Here is an 18,185-nt window from a genome sequence, read left to right on the forward strand (position 1 = left end):
TAAAAATAAAAATAGAACAAATTTTAAAAATCATGGGCGGTGAAATTATGAAAGAAACAAAAATATTAAAGATAAAGAAAGAGAAAGGGAATTCACCTGAAATTTGGCGAAGCCAGTTGGACTTTTGCGATCCGAAACCATCGAAAAGATTACGCAAATCTCCGGCCCCCACGACACTGAAATATAAAAAAATCAATATAAAAAGGGTGGCTTTTGCGTTTCGGAATGTGTCTCTTGTCGTCTCCCAGCACAGTCTGCTCTGGTCGGCAACGAAGCTTCAGCCTCGGCACCTTCCAACAGCAACAACTGCCTCCTTTTTCACCCTTCTTCTGCGTTCACTGTTGTTGTTGCTGTGTGTCTGAGAAAACCCAGATTAGTTTTCTTGAGAGAGAGAGAGAGAGAGAGAGAGAGCGGCCCATTACAGTTCACACTCACAAAGTCACAGGAGCCACACCAACCCTCTTGGTATTTCAGGGAAATTCCAAATCCTGTTGGACTTTTTATCTCTCATATGATATCTCAGCTTGTTCTGAAAAACAGGTCAATTATATGCACTTGTCGTCTCTCTTTGATCTAAATTTTCTGCTGTTGTTTCTGAAACTGTTCATCTTTTTTATGTTTATTCATAATCTCAGAAATTATACTTATAACTGTCCTGGATTTTTCATTGATGACTAAATCAAGGTTGAAACTTTTCTTCTGTAGTTGTCAGTTTTATTTTTGAATTTTAAGTTTTCAGAATTTTGGTTTTCTGTGCGCATAGTTTGGGTTTTCCCTTGCAAGTAATATATGACTTGATTATTGTTTTTCTGTAAATTTTATGTGTTAACAGCTGCATTTTTTCCATCTAGGGTTTCGTGAGCGGGGTTGAGTTTTTGACATTTTTACTGTTGTAGGGTCTACTGAAGAAACGACACAGATTTGGTCACGGGCCCCACTTCTCCCCCAGACGCGTCACGTCCGCATTCCCATCATCCGGTATCCATCCCATCATCTCACTGACGAGTTTACAACGCTGCAGTATGGGTGGGGACCATCCGTTGCAACCATCTTTCGTTTGATGCTCGCCACATGTTGCAAACGAACCCCGCGCTAATGAGGTTGAAGAAATACATGTCGTACCAGTCTCCGGCAGCGGCAGCGACTGATGGTGTTGGCTGTTGCGATGAGTCGCTTGTGAATCTGCTTCTTGACAGTTGTCGGTGTTCCTGCTTTTACTTGATGCCAATCAATCAAAGGGTTAAAACCAAAAACAACACCTCAATCCTTAATCGATACTAGTATATGCTCATACATAAAGCGGGAATTTTTTTACTTAGATGCTAATCTTAAATGCAGGTAAGGATTAAAAAAAAGTAAAATTTTGTTTTGTGAAATTACGTTACTATCTTTAACTTTTTTGTTATGATAGAAGACAAAGATGTCATTTCACCATCTTTTGGTTGACAAAGAGGGTTTCATTAATGTAGTTTTAGAACTCGTTTGAATATGCTTTTAAAATGACTGAAAACGCTTTTAATGAAAATATTTTAAGAACCAATCTTAAGTAAAAATGCAAGTAAATCTTGAAAAAAAAACTTAAAGTACTTCTTATAAGAAGCACATAACTGGTGTTTCTTGCAAAAAGCACTTCAAGTGCTTTTGGAACCCAAAATTATTTTTTCTAAAAGTACTTTCAATCATTTTAAAAACACATACAAACAATCCCTTAGATTATCACAAAATGGTAATTCACTATTTTTTTATTTATAAATCCATGTATTTAAAATTATATTGTATTTAATAACTCACTAAATTTCAATACATGATCAACAGAAAAGAGTGTCAATTTCTAAATTTTGCAAAAACTAAGGGAAGAAGATGAAATAGTTATAAATGAAGCTTAACACGATTACATTATCAATTTCACCTATGTGAATGGGCCCTCAACCTTTTCGTCATAACTACTCCATCTCTTACCTTTTAACTTAAACACAATTTGGACATTGACATCCATTGCTTACTTCAACATACATTAAATCGTGTTAGTTATCCTAATTAATTCAGTTCAATGCTAGATAATGAGCGAGACTTAGAATCCTTATAGCTCGGCTACAAAGGAGTTATCCTTATAGCTCAGTTACAAAGGAGTTTTGCCCTAAGCCAACATCTCAAATGTCTCACTTTGGCAAACTTGACCGCATATTATTATTGTAAAGCCTCTTCAAAGAGAAGCTATTGGGCGTTACTAGTCCACTACAATTGTTTTACAATCCATCCACATACTTATACTATTAACACATTGATTAATAACAACTTATCTCCCCCAAAACACCTCTTAAATTATGTGAATTACAAGAAAGGTTTTCCTTCCATTATTACTAGAGAAAACTAGCCAGCTTTCCTCACCAGTGAACTGATTTCCTAGCAAGAAGTAGTGCATTTCGACTTTTTGAGCATTTGTGATTACATCACAATGCTACTTAATGAATTCCATCGAAATCCCAACAAGTAATCGTTGAATCCTCATCACCCCTCGATGCCATATATATTATAACGTTAATTGCATGTTGGACAGTCCTTCTCAAAGACCCCCAACCGACTAGACAACCCCCAATTAATTAGAGACCCCTTGAATGAATGGGGCTTGGGGTTAGTTAGGAACTTGCGTAGTGGCATTTATGGAAGAGCAAGAAACTTGGCCGACCACATATATGAGAGGCCAATTAATTAAAATAATAAATTGTGGGGGTCAAGTCGTGTAGTGACAAAATTGTTGTAGTTGTCAGTGTTTGCATCTCCTCCAACTAACTGTTCGTGTCCATTTGTAGAACATATGTCTTGTTAAGTGGTCACTTTCTACGTCTACTTTTAACAGTTTTGGTTCTCAAGAATGTCTGCTAGGTGTTTATCAAGTTGGAGGCAATTTTGATGGTAATTTGAGATTCGGATGATGAGTTTGTAACCCTTATTCAGTTGTGCATGTGCATGGTTCCATTTTTCAGTAAGATTAATCCATGCATGGCAAATTATAATGGGGCACAATTCAGTATCAAACTCACTATAAATATATCGTTCTCACATCCATTTGAGTTGAATTTACGATCTCCTTTATAACTAGTGAAGATCGAATGCTGCTAAACCAACTTATCATACGCACTATTCATGGTTTTGATTAACATCCTAAATTGTGTTTTGATAAGAGAAGGGTATATATATCCTTCAATAAGACCGACCGAAGTGATTAGCCGAATGATTTGGCTTTTCTTTATATCTCATTCCATTGTCATGTTAATTTGTCCTAGTGTCTCAATACTCAATATCGCTTTTGATACATTATCAAGTCCATTCTCTAATCCAAAATTAATCCCATTAAATTTTTGCCATAATCTCCTATCAATATCAAATTTAGTATTCTTGTATCATGACTTGGCTACGATCCAAATGCCAATTCTAATCAATTCTCTCTCATTTTCTCATAATTATATATATGATATATAGAGTTTATAGCAAACAAGTCAATCTCGTTTTATCGTAAATATATATGATATATAGAGTTTCTAGCAAACAAGTCAATGGTATATTTGCTAGTATTGTATATATAAAGCACTAAACCTTAAACAAAGACATTTCAGGATGTGGATGAAATATCCATAACAGTTTGCTAACGAGGGGTTGGTTGAGTTGGTAAGGATTCGCTAAATTAAGGCCTAGGTTCAAGTCGTGCTGCCCACAATTCCTCATGGTGGGCGATCTGTAAAACAAAACAAAAGGCTAAGACCCCCTACAAGTCTTCAAAGAGGTTTATGGCATACCCTTACCCTAGGATGGGATAGCATTCCCTACTTTTAAACTTTTCCCCACAAAAAATTTTAAAAAAAAATCCGTAAGAGTTTAGACATTTATTTTGGGGGTAAACTGAGTGAGACGAACTGTTGGTGAAATATTAGGGCAACTCCATCCTATTTAACTTAATCTAAACTCTTATCTGTCATTGTCACCATTTTTTTTAACGAACGATATTATCTGCATTAATGTGGTTCAAATTCATTTTTAGCGAGAATCGAACATAAAATATTTCACTTACAAATGAAGAGTAATACTACTAGACTGTACCAAGTGACTTTTATTTCAACAGTAACATTCATATATCCATTAAGAGTTTGATTTTCCTTTTTTTTTTTATACAAATCCATTTTCAAAAATTGTTTATCATGTTCTTATCTTTAGAATCAATTAGTACGACAAGATCATCATGCCTAGGAGCAAAAAAAGGAACACAAATAACAACCAGTGAATACTGTTGGGAGTTGACCATGAACTACTGATCATGAACAACATATGGTTTGTTGTACAAACTAAACTGTAGTTAGTTTGTTAACCATGGTTAAGCCCCAAGAGTTAGGGCATCGGACAAAATAAACTTGATTATAGTCCACATAATTTGGTAAAAACCATTGCCTTGATTTCAGAATTGTGCATGAAACTCGCATTGTGCTTTAACAATTTTGAGACATATGCGCAAATAAACTCAATTTTTAAGCACATTTAAATTAATTAGTAAATATTTTTTCTAAATTTATTCATCCATTACTCAGTTTTTTTTCCTTCAAATTTGCCCGGTACTCTCGCAACAATGTTGGTTTTTAGCAATTTTTCTGGTCACGTACGTTGGGAAAAAGAGTTGGTAGAAGGAAACACTTATTACTTTTACTCCAACAGTCCAACTTTTCCTATCTTTTTGCGCACAAACTTGACCAACATTTTGGTGAAATAACATTGTCAAAACGAAGAACGATTTTTATGGATGTTGTACTACCTAATTCCGCAGATTTTACCAAACTATGGATGGATTGATGACACATATCCTCTTATGTGTTAAGGAGATTTTGTGACCAAAGAAATCTAAAAACACACAAATAATTAATACAACAACAACAAAGCCTTTTCCCACTAAGTGGGGTCGGCTAACACAAATAATTAATAAGGAAAAATATTTGTTCAGTTTCTCTTAACTTTGACTTGAGTTTTTCATGCCTTTCGAATTGTGTTTTGTGACCTAGACATAAAATAAATGGCCTTGATTTTTATGGGGAAGCCTTCTCTTAATGCATGAACTTAGAATAATTGGAATGCTTAGTGCCACTTAATTGGCTTACTTTGTTTAATGCATGGCCACGAGCCTTGTGCCTTCCAAGCAAGATTGATTTTTATTTGCACATGTATCATCAACTTACATATAAAATAAAAGCATAATATATTTTTGTAGTCGTCACATGATGTAATCAGCTTATTAATTAATATTACATTATAAATTAATGACATATTAATATTAGCTCGATCATCATCTCATACTATGAAACGTTAATCAGTAACATCATCTCATGGGCAGTGAAATTATGAAAGAAACAAAAATATTAAAGATAAAGAAAGAGAAAGGGGGAATTCACCTGAAATTCGGCGAAGCCAGTTGGACTTTTGCGATCCGAAACCATCGAAAAGATAACGCAAATCTCCGGCCCCCGCGACACTGAAATATACAAAAAATCAATATAAAAAGGGTGGCATTTGCGTTTCGGAATGTGTCTCTTGTCGTCTAAATCTATCTTCTCTTTACGCACACTCACAGTCTGCTCTGGTCGGCAACGAAGCTTCAGCCTCGGCACCTTCCAACAGCAACAACTGCCTCCTTTTTCACCCTTCTTCTGCGTTCACTGTTGTTGTTGTTGTGTGTCTGAGAAAACCCTGTTCAGTTTTCTTGAGAGAGAGAGAGAGAGAGAGAGAGAGCGGCCCTTTACAGTTAGCACTCACAAAGTCACAGGAGCCACACCAACCCTCTTGGTATTTCAGGGAAATTCCAAATCCTGTTGGACTTTTTATCTCTCATATCTCAGCTTGTTCTGAAAAACAGGTCAATTATATGCACTCGTCGTCTCTCTTTGATCTAAATTTTCTGCTGTTGTTTCTGAAACTGTTCATCTTTTTGGTGTTTATTCATAATCTCAGAAATTATACTTATAAATGTCCTGGATTTTTCATTGATGACTAAATCAAGGTTGAAACTTTTCTTCTGTAGTTGTCAGTTACGTTTTGTAATTTTAAGTTTTCAGAATTTTGGTGTAGAAAAAGTTTGGGTTTTCCCTTGGCAGTAATACATGACTTGATTATTGTTTTTCTGTAAATTTGAAGTGTTAACAGCTGCATTTTATTGAGGAAAGCAATAAGACATAAAAGGAATTATTTTTATGCTTTGGAGGGTCATAGACTAATCGGTTGTTTGACACAATGATTACAGTTATGGATTCTGTGAGAGGACCTTTGAGGAGCAACTCAGAGAAATGGTTGGATTCTCAATTCTGGCATGCCTGTGCCGGCGGCATGGTTCAATTGCCGCCCATTAACACGAAAGTCTTCTACTTTCCTCAGGGCCATGCTGAGTACGCCCATGGGAGAGTAGATTTTGGGAATTCCAGAATTCCACCACTCATTCTCTCCAAGATATCTGCTATTAGATACATGGCAGATCCCGAAACAGATGAGGTTTTTGCGAAAATGAGGCTGATTCCGGTGAGAGAGAGTGGTTTTGATCTTGAGGATGATGGGTTTGTGGGAAACAATGGTACAGTTGAGAATCCCGAGAAACCCACATCTTTTGCAAAGACATTGACCCAATCTGATGCCAACAATGGGGGAGGCTTCTCTGTGCCTCGTTACTGTGCGGAGACTCTCTTCCCGCGCTTGAATTACTCGGCTGAGCCACCAGTTCAGAACATTCTTGCAAAGGATGTGCACGGAGAGATTTGGGATTTTAGGCATATTTATAGAGGTACTCCTCGGCGTCACCTTTTGACAACGGGGTGGAGTAATTTTGTGAACCACAAGAAGCTTGTTGCTGGGGATTCAATTGTCTTTTTCAGAGCGGAAAATGGGGATCTTTGTGTTGGGATTAGAAGGGCTAAGAGGGGAATTGGCGGTGGACCTGAAAACGCATCTGGAAATTCTGGCTCTGAATATGGGGTTTATTCAAGCTCTTCAAGGGAGAATGGCAATAAAGTGATGGAAAAGACTTCTAGTGGTGATGCGAAGGGAAAAATCAGTGCTGAATATGTTATAGAAGCTGCAACTCTTGCTGCCAGTGGCCAGCCCTTTGAGGTTGCGTACTATCCCCGTGCAAGCACACCGGAGTTTTGTGTTAAGGCCTCAGCTGTAAGAGCCGCAATGCAAATACGGTGGTGCTCAGGAATGAGGTTCAAAATGCCCTTTGAAACTGAGGATTCTTCTCGGATAAGCTGGTTCATGGGAACCATATCTTCTGTTCAGGTTGCAGATCCTATCTGTTGGCCCGAGTCTCCATGGCGTCTTCTACAGGTTGGTTACATACCTACTCCATAGTTTTTATCATATTGAGTTTAACCTTGCAAAACTTGCATGTAATTCATCTTCACTACTACTTCCCAAACTATTGCTAAATCGTCGTCCTAGAACATAAATGTGCATCTGTGGTATTCAATAGATACCTTTTTTAGCAAGTAACATTCTGTAAGTTTGTGAGTAGATTGTATTTATACATTCACTGCTGATATATATTATACTACATGTGTTGGTAGAACAGAAGTATGAAATTATCATTTGTTAGTCATTAAACAAAAGATTGTTTTTTAGGTTTCATGGGATGAACCAGATCTGCTCCAAAATGTGAAACGTGTTAGCCCATGGTTGGTTGAATTGGTATCGAGCATACCAGCCATCCATCTCTCCCCCTTCTCGCTTCCAAGAAAGAAGTTGCGGCTTCAACATATCCCAGACTATTCCCTTGTTGGACAACTTCCCATGCCATCAGTTTATAGCAACTCCCTAAATTCGAGCAACCTCTTATGTAATGTATCAGACAACCTATCTGCAGGCATACAGGGAGCCAGGCATGCTCAGTTTGGACTATCTTCATCGGGGCTCTTCTTCAACAAACTGCAATCGGGTTTGTTTTCAATTGGTTTTCAACAACATGGTCACTTTGCGCCTCTTGAAACCACTGGGGGCAACTTCATGCGCAAGGCTGAAAGCAATGATAATATCTCTTGTTGTCTGAAAAAGGGAATTCCCACCCAGAGTTTGAAGGATAATGATGAGATAAAGACACCTCACATATTATTATTTGGTCAACTAATTTTTACAGGAGAACAGATATCTAAGAGCTCATCTGGTGATGATAGTTCATCAGATGGACATTCAAAGAAAACAACAAATTGTTCTGATGGCTCTGGTTCTACATCACATGGTCATGGTTCAGTGGAAAACTGTTCTGATGGAGGGTCTCCTTGGAAGACAGATTACCATAAAAGTGATCTTAGTTTGGAGACTGGTTATTGCAAAGTGTTTATTGATTCAGGGGAAGTGGGGACCCTTGATCTCTCTGTCCTTGGATCATACCAAGAATTGTATGGAAAGCTGGCCAATATGTTTGGCAAAGAGAGTTCAAAGAAGTTAAGAAATGTGCTCTACCGAGATGCATCAGGTGTTGTTAAACACACGGGAGACGAGCCATTCTGGTAATCTCACACATGTTTTATTGCCTTGAAATCATTTACTTGAATGCTCATTAATTTTCTAAGCTATGCATTATGTATATGAGCAATACTTACAATTGTACTGTTTGTTTTGTCAGTGAGTTTTCGAAGACAGCAAAAAGACTTTATATGGCCTAACATCTAAAACGGTGTTGCTTCATGCTTGCCTTTGCACCAATGCACCAATGCACCAATGCACCAATGGATCTTGAAGATGCCATGGAAGTAATAAACAAAACTTCGATGGTAGAATCCGTACTCGAAGACTCAAATGAGAAACTTGTGCGGTTGCTTTTTCTTGATCCTTGTTTAGAGTTTCATTTTCTATTGTTTCAAATTTTGGGTAACTCCCACCGTACTAAATTGTGTATTGCTTGAGAGCTTAATTTTCTAGTTTTTTTTTGCAATATCTTTACCTAAATAAAGTCTTAAGTGCGGTGAAAAAATTGCATGTATTATGTGATATTATCTGAAGTCTTTCGATACTTTAATTAATGCAAATTTTCAACTCATCCTTACATTTAACGAGAAAAGAAACAAGACCTTGAAATAACACTTGGAGAGGGTGTAAAATTGTGTGATTGTTTCATTAGTTAGATTATACATAAGAATTCATGGTTTTATCCTTGAAAATGGATATTTATGAAGTAATACTATCATATTACAACACGTAAATTATTTATATCACGTGATACTATAATACTGTAATCATACAGTAGTCATATCTTTCAAATTTTAATTTGTAACTGAACATGAAGAGAGAGAAGAAAACCAGTAACCAGTGTCAATTTTAAATTTTAACTATTTTTTCTTATCTATTATCTCATTAAAAGATCTCTAAGGATTTCTTGTTTAGATGAGTTGAACAACTAATCCATGTTTTGAGGCATTGGAAATCATGAACCCTAAAACGCTCCTAGAGTTTTGATGACTGTTAGCAAGACAAGTTAATCCTAACCATTTTGATTTACTATTCTGCCACAAATATAGGTTTTGGGATTTGAACTATTTACTTAAAAAGCTTGAGATCTTAAAAATCAAACCAACAAAGATTCGTGAGATAGGTAACTCCACACTAATATTATTATTTTTCAACTATAAAATTAAGATTGCGAGTTGACATTTAGCAAATCTCACAAGCTGGACCAACCCAAGAGACAAACCAAATTCATAAAAAGACAGCAAAAGATGGAGATATCACACATCATTTCTGCGTGGAATTTGGATCTTCATTTGACAAATGAAAGTTGTGTTTGTCAAATAATGTTAAAAGTCTCATATCGACTATTTTGCAAAACAAATTACAACTTATATTATAAAAAATTACTAATTGCAACAGTATTTTGTAATAGCATAATATTAATGTGATTAGTATTGGATCAACCGTCGCTCTAAAATCTTAACATGTACAACCAAATTTCAAACAAAATCCATGTTGGTCAACTATATATATTAGACAAAAATTGAAAATTGGAACTCTTTTTTTGTAACCACAGTAAGTGGCCCAGCAGTAAGGACGTGGACTGCGGTTCCTGAAAATGATAGAAAATATGCGAGGTCCCGGGTTTGATTCTATGAGTTAGTGAGTCTGCTTGACTGTAACCCAGACAGAATGAATCTCTGAGTCTGAAAAGGATGGATGCCGCATGGCTTGAAAAGAACTCGTTTTTTGTATAACAAATTTACAATGATGATGTGTTTCTCAATATTATGTGTATATTTTATTGACCAAGATCCAAGATTTCCATGGTTTGCGTCCCTACTCCCCTTATTAGTCAACTGTATCGATCGGATTTCTGACATGGGTTTTTTTCAAACAAACTCCAACCTGTGTTTCCATTTGAATCTTAATTAATTTTGCCTTTTCTAATCACCTGCACGCATTGCATGCATGAGACATAAAATATAATTAAGTTTAACAACATAGTTTGAGACATTGATTAATCTCAAAGTCAACACAAAGAACACCACGAAGCAAATGTTGAGGCTGAGCATGTGACATTATGTTTTATTTAGACAGTAATCATGTTACATTCATTTCTAAATACGTCTAGTTGTAGAGTCAACGAAGAAATATGTTTTTTGTATTAATTAATGTACAATGGTTACAATATATAGGGTTGAGTTTACTTGATATACAAGAAACGTTAACTAATAAGGAGAATTCAGAAATGAGAATTATACTATAACAGTCAAACTAAAGAAACAAAACGGTGAGTATGAAATTACTAGGTTCTTATCAGAGTCGCGTAAATTTATTTGATACGTGTTGTTTGTAAGTGATTGCACATATTCAAAGTTTATTTTATAATTTTATACACAATGAGATAACGAACCGTAAAAGTACGATTTAATCCTAATTCTAATTTCTGTCTATGACACACTTCATCAACGTATGATTACGAAGTGTGGTATTTGTAATAAAATGGAAAGTCGTTCTAAATCGTTGGGTCAGAAAAAATTAGCCAACAGATGAGCCCATTGGATATTTAGTCCAATTTGTGTAATTGAGCCCATTCTGTCTGTGGACACATTTTCTGGGTTCATCCAACTTCCGTTCCTATCTTCTTCCGCAGATGTCGACCGGTCTAGTTGGGTGGTTTATCTTCCACTTCACATGTGGTCATAAATTGAAACATGATAAAAGAATGTTTTATCTAACAACTTTCGTTCATGAGATTTAAACTCAATACATTTTCCTATTACTAAGATTTAAACTCAACACATACTCTTAACAAATGACGTGTTTACTAATTTGAATCGAAAACTGAAACCATTGTGTCTTGAATTCTTATTTGTTTACTAACACATGAGTATTGAAATTATTTTGATTTCTAATTTTCTTTACATTTATCGATACATAAGAAGAAGAAAAAAGCGTGATTAAAACACAAACAACAACAAAACCTTATTCCACTAAATGAGATCGACTATATATATCTTATAACATTAGTGCCATTGATTTTACATTGAGCATTCCGTTAGCTCTAAGTACACCATACGTATAAAAGAAAATGAGAGCTTGTATGATCATGTCCGTGCTAAAGATTGCCTTTTGTTTTTTTGTTAGTCATATGAATAGAAGGTACCAGAAAGAAAGTTAGAACTTGGTAGGTGGTACCGTAGTAGATAGAGTAACTGTTTGTTGATAGTGTTTTCCTTGATTCGACAAATATATTTGAGTCACGGAAACCTGTAGGCAAAATAAAATGGACTTGGATTGTCTGCCCTTTAATTGTGGTGCCCTCCCCGTGCTCTCCTGTTTTTGTGGTCACGGTTAAGCCACGTCAACATTTTATATTACTATTTCTTTTTGTTTTATTATTTTTATAAAAAAATAATATAAAATATTGACGTGGCTTAACCGTGACCACACAAAACAGGAGGGCACGGAAAGGGCACCGAAATAGGAGGGCAGACAATCCAAGTCCAAATAAAATACGTAGAAATAGCCAGGTGTCCGTGGCCTTCAATATTCATCCACCTACCCTCTTCTTCCACCACCTTCTTCTTCTTGCATCTATCGGCTTCTCCGCCTGCCTCTTTCTCCACGAACGCCGATCGGTTTACAAGATGGAAGGTAAAATTCTGCTTCTTTTTCTGAAATTTGAACTAATACCAATCCTCCTAGCTTTCCCATTAGATAAAGATTTGTTCTTTTTTGTAAGTTGTTATTTGCTCTGTGGATTTGCTTTACGAAAGTGACGATTTTTAATGCATAGAATTATTTCACTTCGTTCGGGATGTGCGTGATTAGAGAATATAAATTAGGGTTCTTTGTTAATTAATTTAGTTGTCAGTTGAAATTTTGAAGTTCAATCCTAGCTGCTGGATTACTGAATACGAAACTGGTGATTATTTTATTTGTATTTTTTTTAATTTGAATCTTAAGTTGGTTTGGATTAATGGTGAATGGAATTGTTCTTAATAAGTAGATTATGTTGATGAAAAGATAACGAAAATACGCATTGATTCGTTGTTTTGATTGTGAACTGTGTTTTGCTGAAGACGATATGAGGATTGAATCCTAATTCTGTCTGTTATCTGTTATGTGCTTTGTTGATATTATGCAAGTTTTGATCTAGTAGTTATCACATTGTATGGCATTACTGAAATGAATTTAGATGAAACCCTCTTCTACTCAGAATGTCAGTTCTCCGATGTTGTAATTCGAAATTCCAAAAGATTGGACTGTTCTGTAGAATTGACCCGTCTTAGCTCACAAATAACTGGTGAAATTTGGAGATGGGTTTCAAGACTCACAAAAACCGTTGATGAACAACTCTCTTGATTAATATTTTATGACCATGAGATCTGATAAAATTGCAAAACTTCTATGCAGCAATGTCAGGGAAGATTGTCCAAAATGTTTCTGTGTCTCAGTGCTACCAACTAAGTAGGAAGTTTGACACCCAATATCAAAGGGACAATTTTGCCCCTTTTTTGCGCAACATGCTTCCCTTCCAGCGAGGGAAGTTAGCATGCACTTCCATTCCATCCATGCAATTGCACAACTTATCGAAATACCAGAGCAGTTGCATAAACCGAAGAACTGTTCAGTGCAATGGTCTGTTCTAGACTCTCATTATCAAGGTCGATATCAGATTTCAAATTAGTGTTCAACACTTCCTTAAAATACATACTCTTCTATTTCGTGCTTGTCATAAAAATCTTTTCTTTGGCATGGGCGAGTTTTTATTTGGGTTGTTTGGATGGCCTAGGTTTCAAATTATAAAATTTTGGATTGCATGTCAACTTATTCGTTATGGTCCTATAAACTGTTACCTTTTTGGATAATGTCGATATTCATTTGGGATTTTCTTGCAGCTGCTCCATCTACCACTGCAGTGCCATATCTTGATAAAATTGATTTTTCAAAACTACAAAATGGCAGGTAACAAATGATGCCACCATAGAGTAGTCTTGAATTAAACTGTTTCCAACTTTCTCGGCACTTGACAGTTTTTGGAATTACCGATTTGATATGTTATTCTTTGTGGTTTGATGTTTACATACACAGTGATATTCGAGGTGTTGCTGTTGCTGGGGTTGAAGGAGAGCCAATCAGTCTGACTGAACCTGTTTCAGAAGCAATAGGAGCTGCTTTTGCTGCATGGTTAGTGGAAAAGAAGAAAGTTGATGGTTCTCAACGTTTGAGAATTTCTGTTGGCCATGACTCTCGAATATCTGCAAAAAAGTTAGAGGTATGTCCTAATTGTCACAGTATGTTCAAGTATGGTTTTTTCTTCACTTTTCTGGTTATGCAGTATGTGATATTTTTTGGATTGCTCAGTTAAGTATTATATCTGTCACACACTATCTTGAATATGTGTTTACCAAGTAACTTTTGTGTGCTTCATTTTCTACAACATTTTAGTAATAACTTTTTGTTTTTTTTGAGTAGCATTTTACTTTAGTAATAACTTTGTAAACTTAAATATGGCAACTATTGTTTAAATTGGAAATTCAGAAGAAAACTTAGATGTTGGCTGCGTGGAATTGCAAGTTGATTATAAGTAAGATAAAAAATAAAAATCTTTTTTTGTTGTGATCATCATTCTTAGTTGTCTTGTTTGGGTCAAAATGGGAGTAGCACTTCGAATTTTTGGATTGGTAGCCTGTCTTACTATATTTAGTTTCTGAAAATTTTCAGTGTTGTTCAAATATAAGAGAATCATATTTTTGGATAGATACCATACCGTTGTTAGTTGTTAAAGTTAATCTCACACTACCTTTTTCAATAATGTAGCTGGAAAGCTTTAGTGATAGTACTTTCCTTTTAATGATAATTTGGTTCTATTTAATAAATCAACTTCCAGGATGCCATTTCGCGAGGGATTGCCAGTGCTGGTCTGGATGTTGTTCAATACGGGTGGGTGATGAACTTCTCTTTATTATATCGTTGATCTTAATGTTGATAGACTCTGGAATGACTATTTGGATTGATAGTTTTGTTGAAATAGATACTGGTTTGTGTATGACCAGTAAGTGTTGATTGACCTGGATATTGATTGAAACTGTTTTCCTCTATGTAGATTGGCATCCACACCTGCAATGTTTAATAGCACAATTACTGAAGATGATTCTTTCTTATGCCCCTCCGATGGGTCTATTATGATAACAGGTAGGGTATGCATGTTCATTTGTAAACTATGTTTTTTTACCACCTAGAGTTTTGGCCTTATTGTCTATCCACAGGATTAAATTTGGTATTAGTTTGGAGATTATATTTTTTCCTTAAGGGTATCTCATCTGTGTTGGCTTCCCCTGATGCAATATATTGGTGTTATTTCAACAGCAAGTCATTTGCCTTACAACAGGAATGGGTTCAAATTTTTCACAAATTCTGGAGGGCTCGGGAAACCTGACATTAAGAACATCTTAGAGCGTGCTGCAGATAAATTTACAGTTGAAGGTTTGACGAGCTCAAAAGAAAAAGTGCTTGCCTCCGTAAAAAGAGTTGATTACATGAGTGTCTATACATCTGATCTTGTAAAGGCAGTTCGCAAAGCTGCAGGAAATATAGGTACGACTTCTAGGGAATCTTCATCATTGTGGAAATGTACTCAGATCCAGTTCTTCATCCCTACTATGAAGTGAGATGTTGGTTGTAATTGGCTTGTTTGATAAGTGTCAAACACCAGCACTTGCATTCTGTATAAATCTGTTATTATAATCAGCTCCTTCTTTGCCCTTCCATTTAAATGATTGTCCTTTGAGGCACTTTTGTCTTCTTTTTCCTAATTTGTTGTGCGGTGTTATATAATCTCAGAGAAGCCACTGGAAGGGTTTCATATTGTAGTTGACGCAGGGAATGGAGCAGGAGGATTTTTTGCTGTAAGTTTCCTTGTTTTGGACACTGATATTTTGCTTCCTGCCTGTACTGTTAGAGAATTTTATTTGATGTTAATTTGTAATTTGATGGCAGTCTGCTATGTGCATTGATGAAAAAGGTTTGATATTTGTTCAATACGTACTCAAGTTAATCATAAGCATGTTCTTTTCAATTTTATCAGGCAAAAGTGCTTGAACCTCTTGGTGCAGTCACCACTGGAAGTCAGTTCTTGGAGCCAGATGGTAATATTGATTGTTGAACGCTAGAATATTGAAGTTGTAAATACGGTATCGGGATTTTTAATAAGATATATGATCTTGGATCAGGTATGTTCCCAAATCATATCCCGAACCCAGAGGACAAAACAGCAATGAAAGCTATCACCCAGGCAGTCCTTGATAACAAAGCTGATTTGGGGATCATCTTTGATACAGATGTTGATAGGTACATTTTATTGCGGCCTACAGATCTATTTGACATTAAGTTTGTTTGCCTCTTTCTAATTAGTGTTTCTTTTAGATCTGCTGCGGTGGATTCAACCGGCCTGGAGTTCAATAGGAATCGTCTGATTGCCTTGATGTCTGCAATTGTTCTTGAGGAGGTAAAATTTTTCTTCTGTTTTTGCAACACGTCTCTTGTATTTCAAAATATATCATTTCATGTGTTTCCACGTTTTATCTCAATATTTTTTTGTGGTTTAATTTTCTTAGCATCCGGGAACTACCATTGTTACAGACAGTGTGACTTCAGACGGTCTCACCACATTTATTGAGAAGAAACTTGGTATGAAAGAAACTGAAAATGGTGTACTTCTCTTATTGTATGGAATGTTTAACAGTTACCAATTAGCATTTTCTTGTAGGGGGAAAGCACCATCGTTTCAAAAGAGGCTACAAAAATGTCATTGATGAAGCTATTCGTTTGGTAAGAAAAACTGTCTAGTTATCTTGCCTACACTTTTTATGATTCATAAAAAATCAATAAGGAATAATTCACGGAAGATCTTGCATCCAAGTGCTTCTAGCTTTAGAAGCCCCGTAGTCCTGGCGATATTTTTTGCATATTTGAAAGGACGAACTCCAGGGAGATCTTTTATCCTGAATCTAGCATTAGGAACAGTATGGTCCTTCCAGGCATGGTTTGTACGTTATAATCTAGGAACTATCAAAGAACCGAACAAAATTTCCTAATCAATCTAGTTCTAGCCAACCATCAACAGCAACTGGCAATGAAATCAACTGATATTTTGGCGGTACTGCTAGATCCTTAACTTCTTTTCTTTACACCCATCGCTTTTTGTAAACCTTTTCTGGTCAAGGCTCCAAGCCAATAGATCTTTTGGGGCATAGTGTTTTCCCTAATTATATTGTTTTCGATATTCCAAATATGCACGTGAAATAAACAGTTATATCACATCTTAGCCAGCATTGTGTTGATAATTCTCGTCTCATTGTGCATCTTATTTTGCTTTTCAACTGAAGTCTCTATATTGATTACAGAACTCTGTTGGTGAGGAATCACATCTGGCTATTGAGACAAGTGGCCATGGAGCTCTCAAGGAAAACCACTGGCTTGACGATGGCGCATACCTCATGGTAGGCTTTTAATGTAACACTGCACGGGTATTCTTACACTTGAGATTGATTGTCCATTAATTGACATACAATCCCGTGATGTGAAAAATTCGCTCATCTTTCGTTATCATTTCTGGTGAATTTGTTGCTGCTGCTCCTACTGTTTGAATTTAGCCTCTGGCATTATTTTCAGGTCAAAATATTGAATAAACTTGCTTCAGCCAGAGCTTCAGGGCAAGTCGGTGGCAGCAAAGTTTTGACCAGTCTTTTGGAAGGTCTTGAGGAACCAGGTTTTTCAGTTGAGTTGAGATTAAAGATCAATCAAAGTCATCCAGATCTTAAAGGAGGGTATGTTACTGTATATGTTAATCCTCGTTAAGAGTTTGTTCTGTGTGTTGTGTACATGGGTAAATGCTTTAAGGTTTCTGATAAATCAAAGCTTGCAGATTTTTCCGAGACTATGGAGAAGCAGTGTTGAAACATTTGGAGAACTATATCGACTCTGATCCGAAGCTTAAAAAAGCCCCTGTTAACCACGAAGGGGTAAGTTTATTTTCGTCGAGACTGACTTTATTGTCACTGTTTCATTGTTTAGTTTCTTAAACACATGGTTCCCCAACGTGCACTTCGAAACAGGTCCGAGTTTCTGGCTACGGAGGATGGTTTCTTCTTAGACTCTCGCTGCATGATCCTGTACTTCCCTTGAACATAGAGGTAGGCGAAAAACTCACAACTTGCAATCGTTTCTTAATGTACTGCAACTCATACGACTTTTACACTGTAGGCACCGAGCAACAATGATGCCGTCTCACTTGGAAACATTGTGCTTGCTGCCGTGAAGGAGTTCCCAGCTTTGGATACATCTGCTTTAGACAAATTTGTCCAAGCATCATAAGCTTTACGTCTATCCAAGTGGAAAATCCTTTGGCTTCTTCGGCATCTTCATGCCTCAAAATGTTTACCGGCATAGGTTGTTAGGCACCCATAGATCTCGACGACATTTGTTTACCTATGGCACTATAATACCACTGTAGAAAGATTGAGTTTACCATACTTTGAGAACTATAAACATGTCGAATAACGTGGAATTCTAAGCAGCATCTTATGAGAGCATCTGCTTGTCCATGGTAAAACGTTGCAATTTTGATTTGGTTCGAAACGTTGCAATTTTATGTTTTGTGATCATGGTCCCTCTGTTTTAGAATTTGTATACGAGGAACAGCACATTTCTGT

At 36.3% G+C, this 18,185-nt stretch overlaps 2 protein-coding genes across 7 annotated transcripts; both read left to right on the forward strand.

Annotated features, from left to right (window-relative positions):
- The first annotated feature begins 24 nt into the window (after nucleotides 1–24).
- Nucleotides 25–9,011, forward strand: LOC126627195 (auxin response factor 18-like). 4 transcript variants are annotated; one of them, XM_050296653.1, is made up of 4 exons: nucleotides 25–540; nucleotides 6,275–7,347; nucleotides 7,642–8,525; nucleotides 8,642–9,011. In XM_050296653.1, the coding sequence occupies exons 2-4, from the start codon at nucleotides 6,277–6,279 to the stop codon at nucleotides 8,679–8,681; spliced, it is 1,995 nt and encodes a 664-aa protein (XP_050152610.1). In that variant the 5' UTR covers nucleotides 25–540; nucleotides 6,275–6,276; the 3' UTR covers nucleotides 8,682–9,011. The 4 variants fall into 4 exon arrangements, with proteins under 4 accessions (XP_050152610.1, XP_050152602.1, XP_050152617.1 ...); XM_050296645.1 differs by lacking the exon at nucleotides 25–540 and adding an exon at nucleotides 5,474–5,890; XM_050296660.1 differs by lacking the exon at nucleotides 25–540 and adding an exon at nucleotides 5,921–6,034.
- Nucleotides 9,012–11,975: 2,964 nt separating this feature from the next.
- On the forward strand, nucleotides 11,976–18,137 carry LOC126620925 (uncharacterized). 3 transcript variants are annotated; one of them, XM_050289249.1, is made up of 18 exons: nucleotides 11,976–12,123; nucleotides 12,886–13,110; nucleotides 13,371–13,437; nucleotides 13,564–13,747; nucleotides 14,363–14,415; nucleotides 14,579–14,667; nucleotides 14,842–15,069; nucleotides 15,316–15,380; nucleotides 15,560–15,620; nucleotides 15,705–15,822; nucleotides 15,898–15,979; nucleotides 16,089–16,161; nucleotides 16,241–16,302; nucleotides 16,878–16,973; nucleotides 17,146–17,300; nucleotides 17,399–17,495; nucleotides 17,589–17,666; nucleotides 17,737–18,137. In XM_050289249.1, exons 1-18 carry the CDS (start codon nucleotides 12,117–12,119, stop codon nucleotides 17,845–17,847), a joined length of 1,851 nt encoding a protein of 616 aa, XP_050145206.1. In that variant the 5' UTR covers nucleotides 11,976–12,116; the 3' UTR covers nucleotides 17,848–18,137. The 3 variants fall into 3 exon arrangements, with proteins under 3 accessions (XP_050145206.1, XP_050145222.1, XP_050145212.1); XM_050289265.1 differs by lacking the exon at nucleotides 12,886–13,110; XM_050289255.1 differs by lacking the exon at nucleotides 11,976–12,123 and having other exon boundaries at nucleotides 12,892–13,136.
- The last annotated feature ends 48 nt before the right edge of the window (nucleotides 18,138–18,185 follow it).

This window comes from Malus sylvestris, chromosome 1 (assembly GCF_916048215.2).
Source record: "Malus sylvestris chromosome 1, drMalSylv7.2, whole genome shotgun sequence".
Taxonomy (NCBI): domain Eukaryota; kingdom Viridiplantae; phylum Streptophyta; class Magnoliopsida; order Rosales; family Rosaceae; genus Malus; species Malus sylvestris.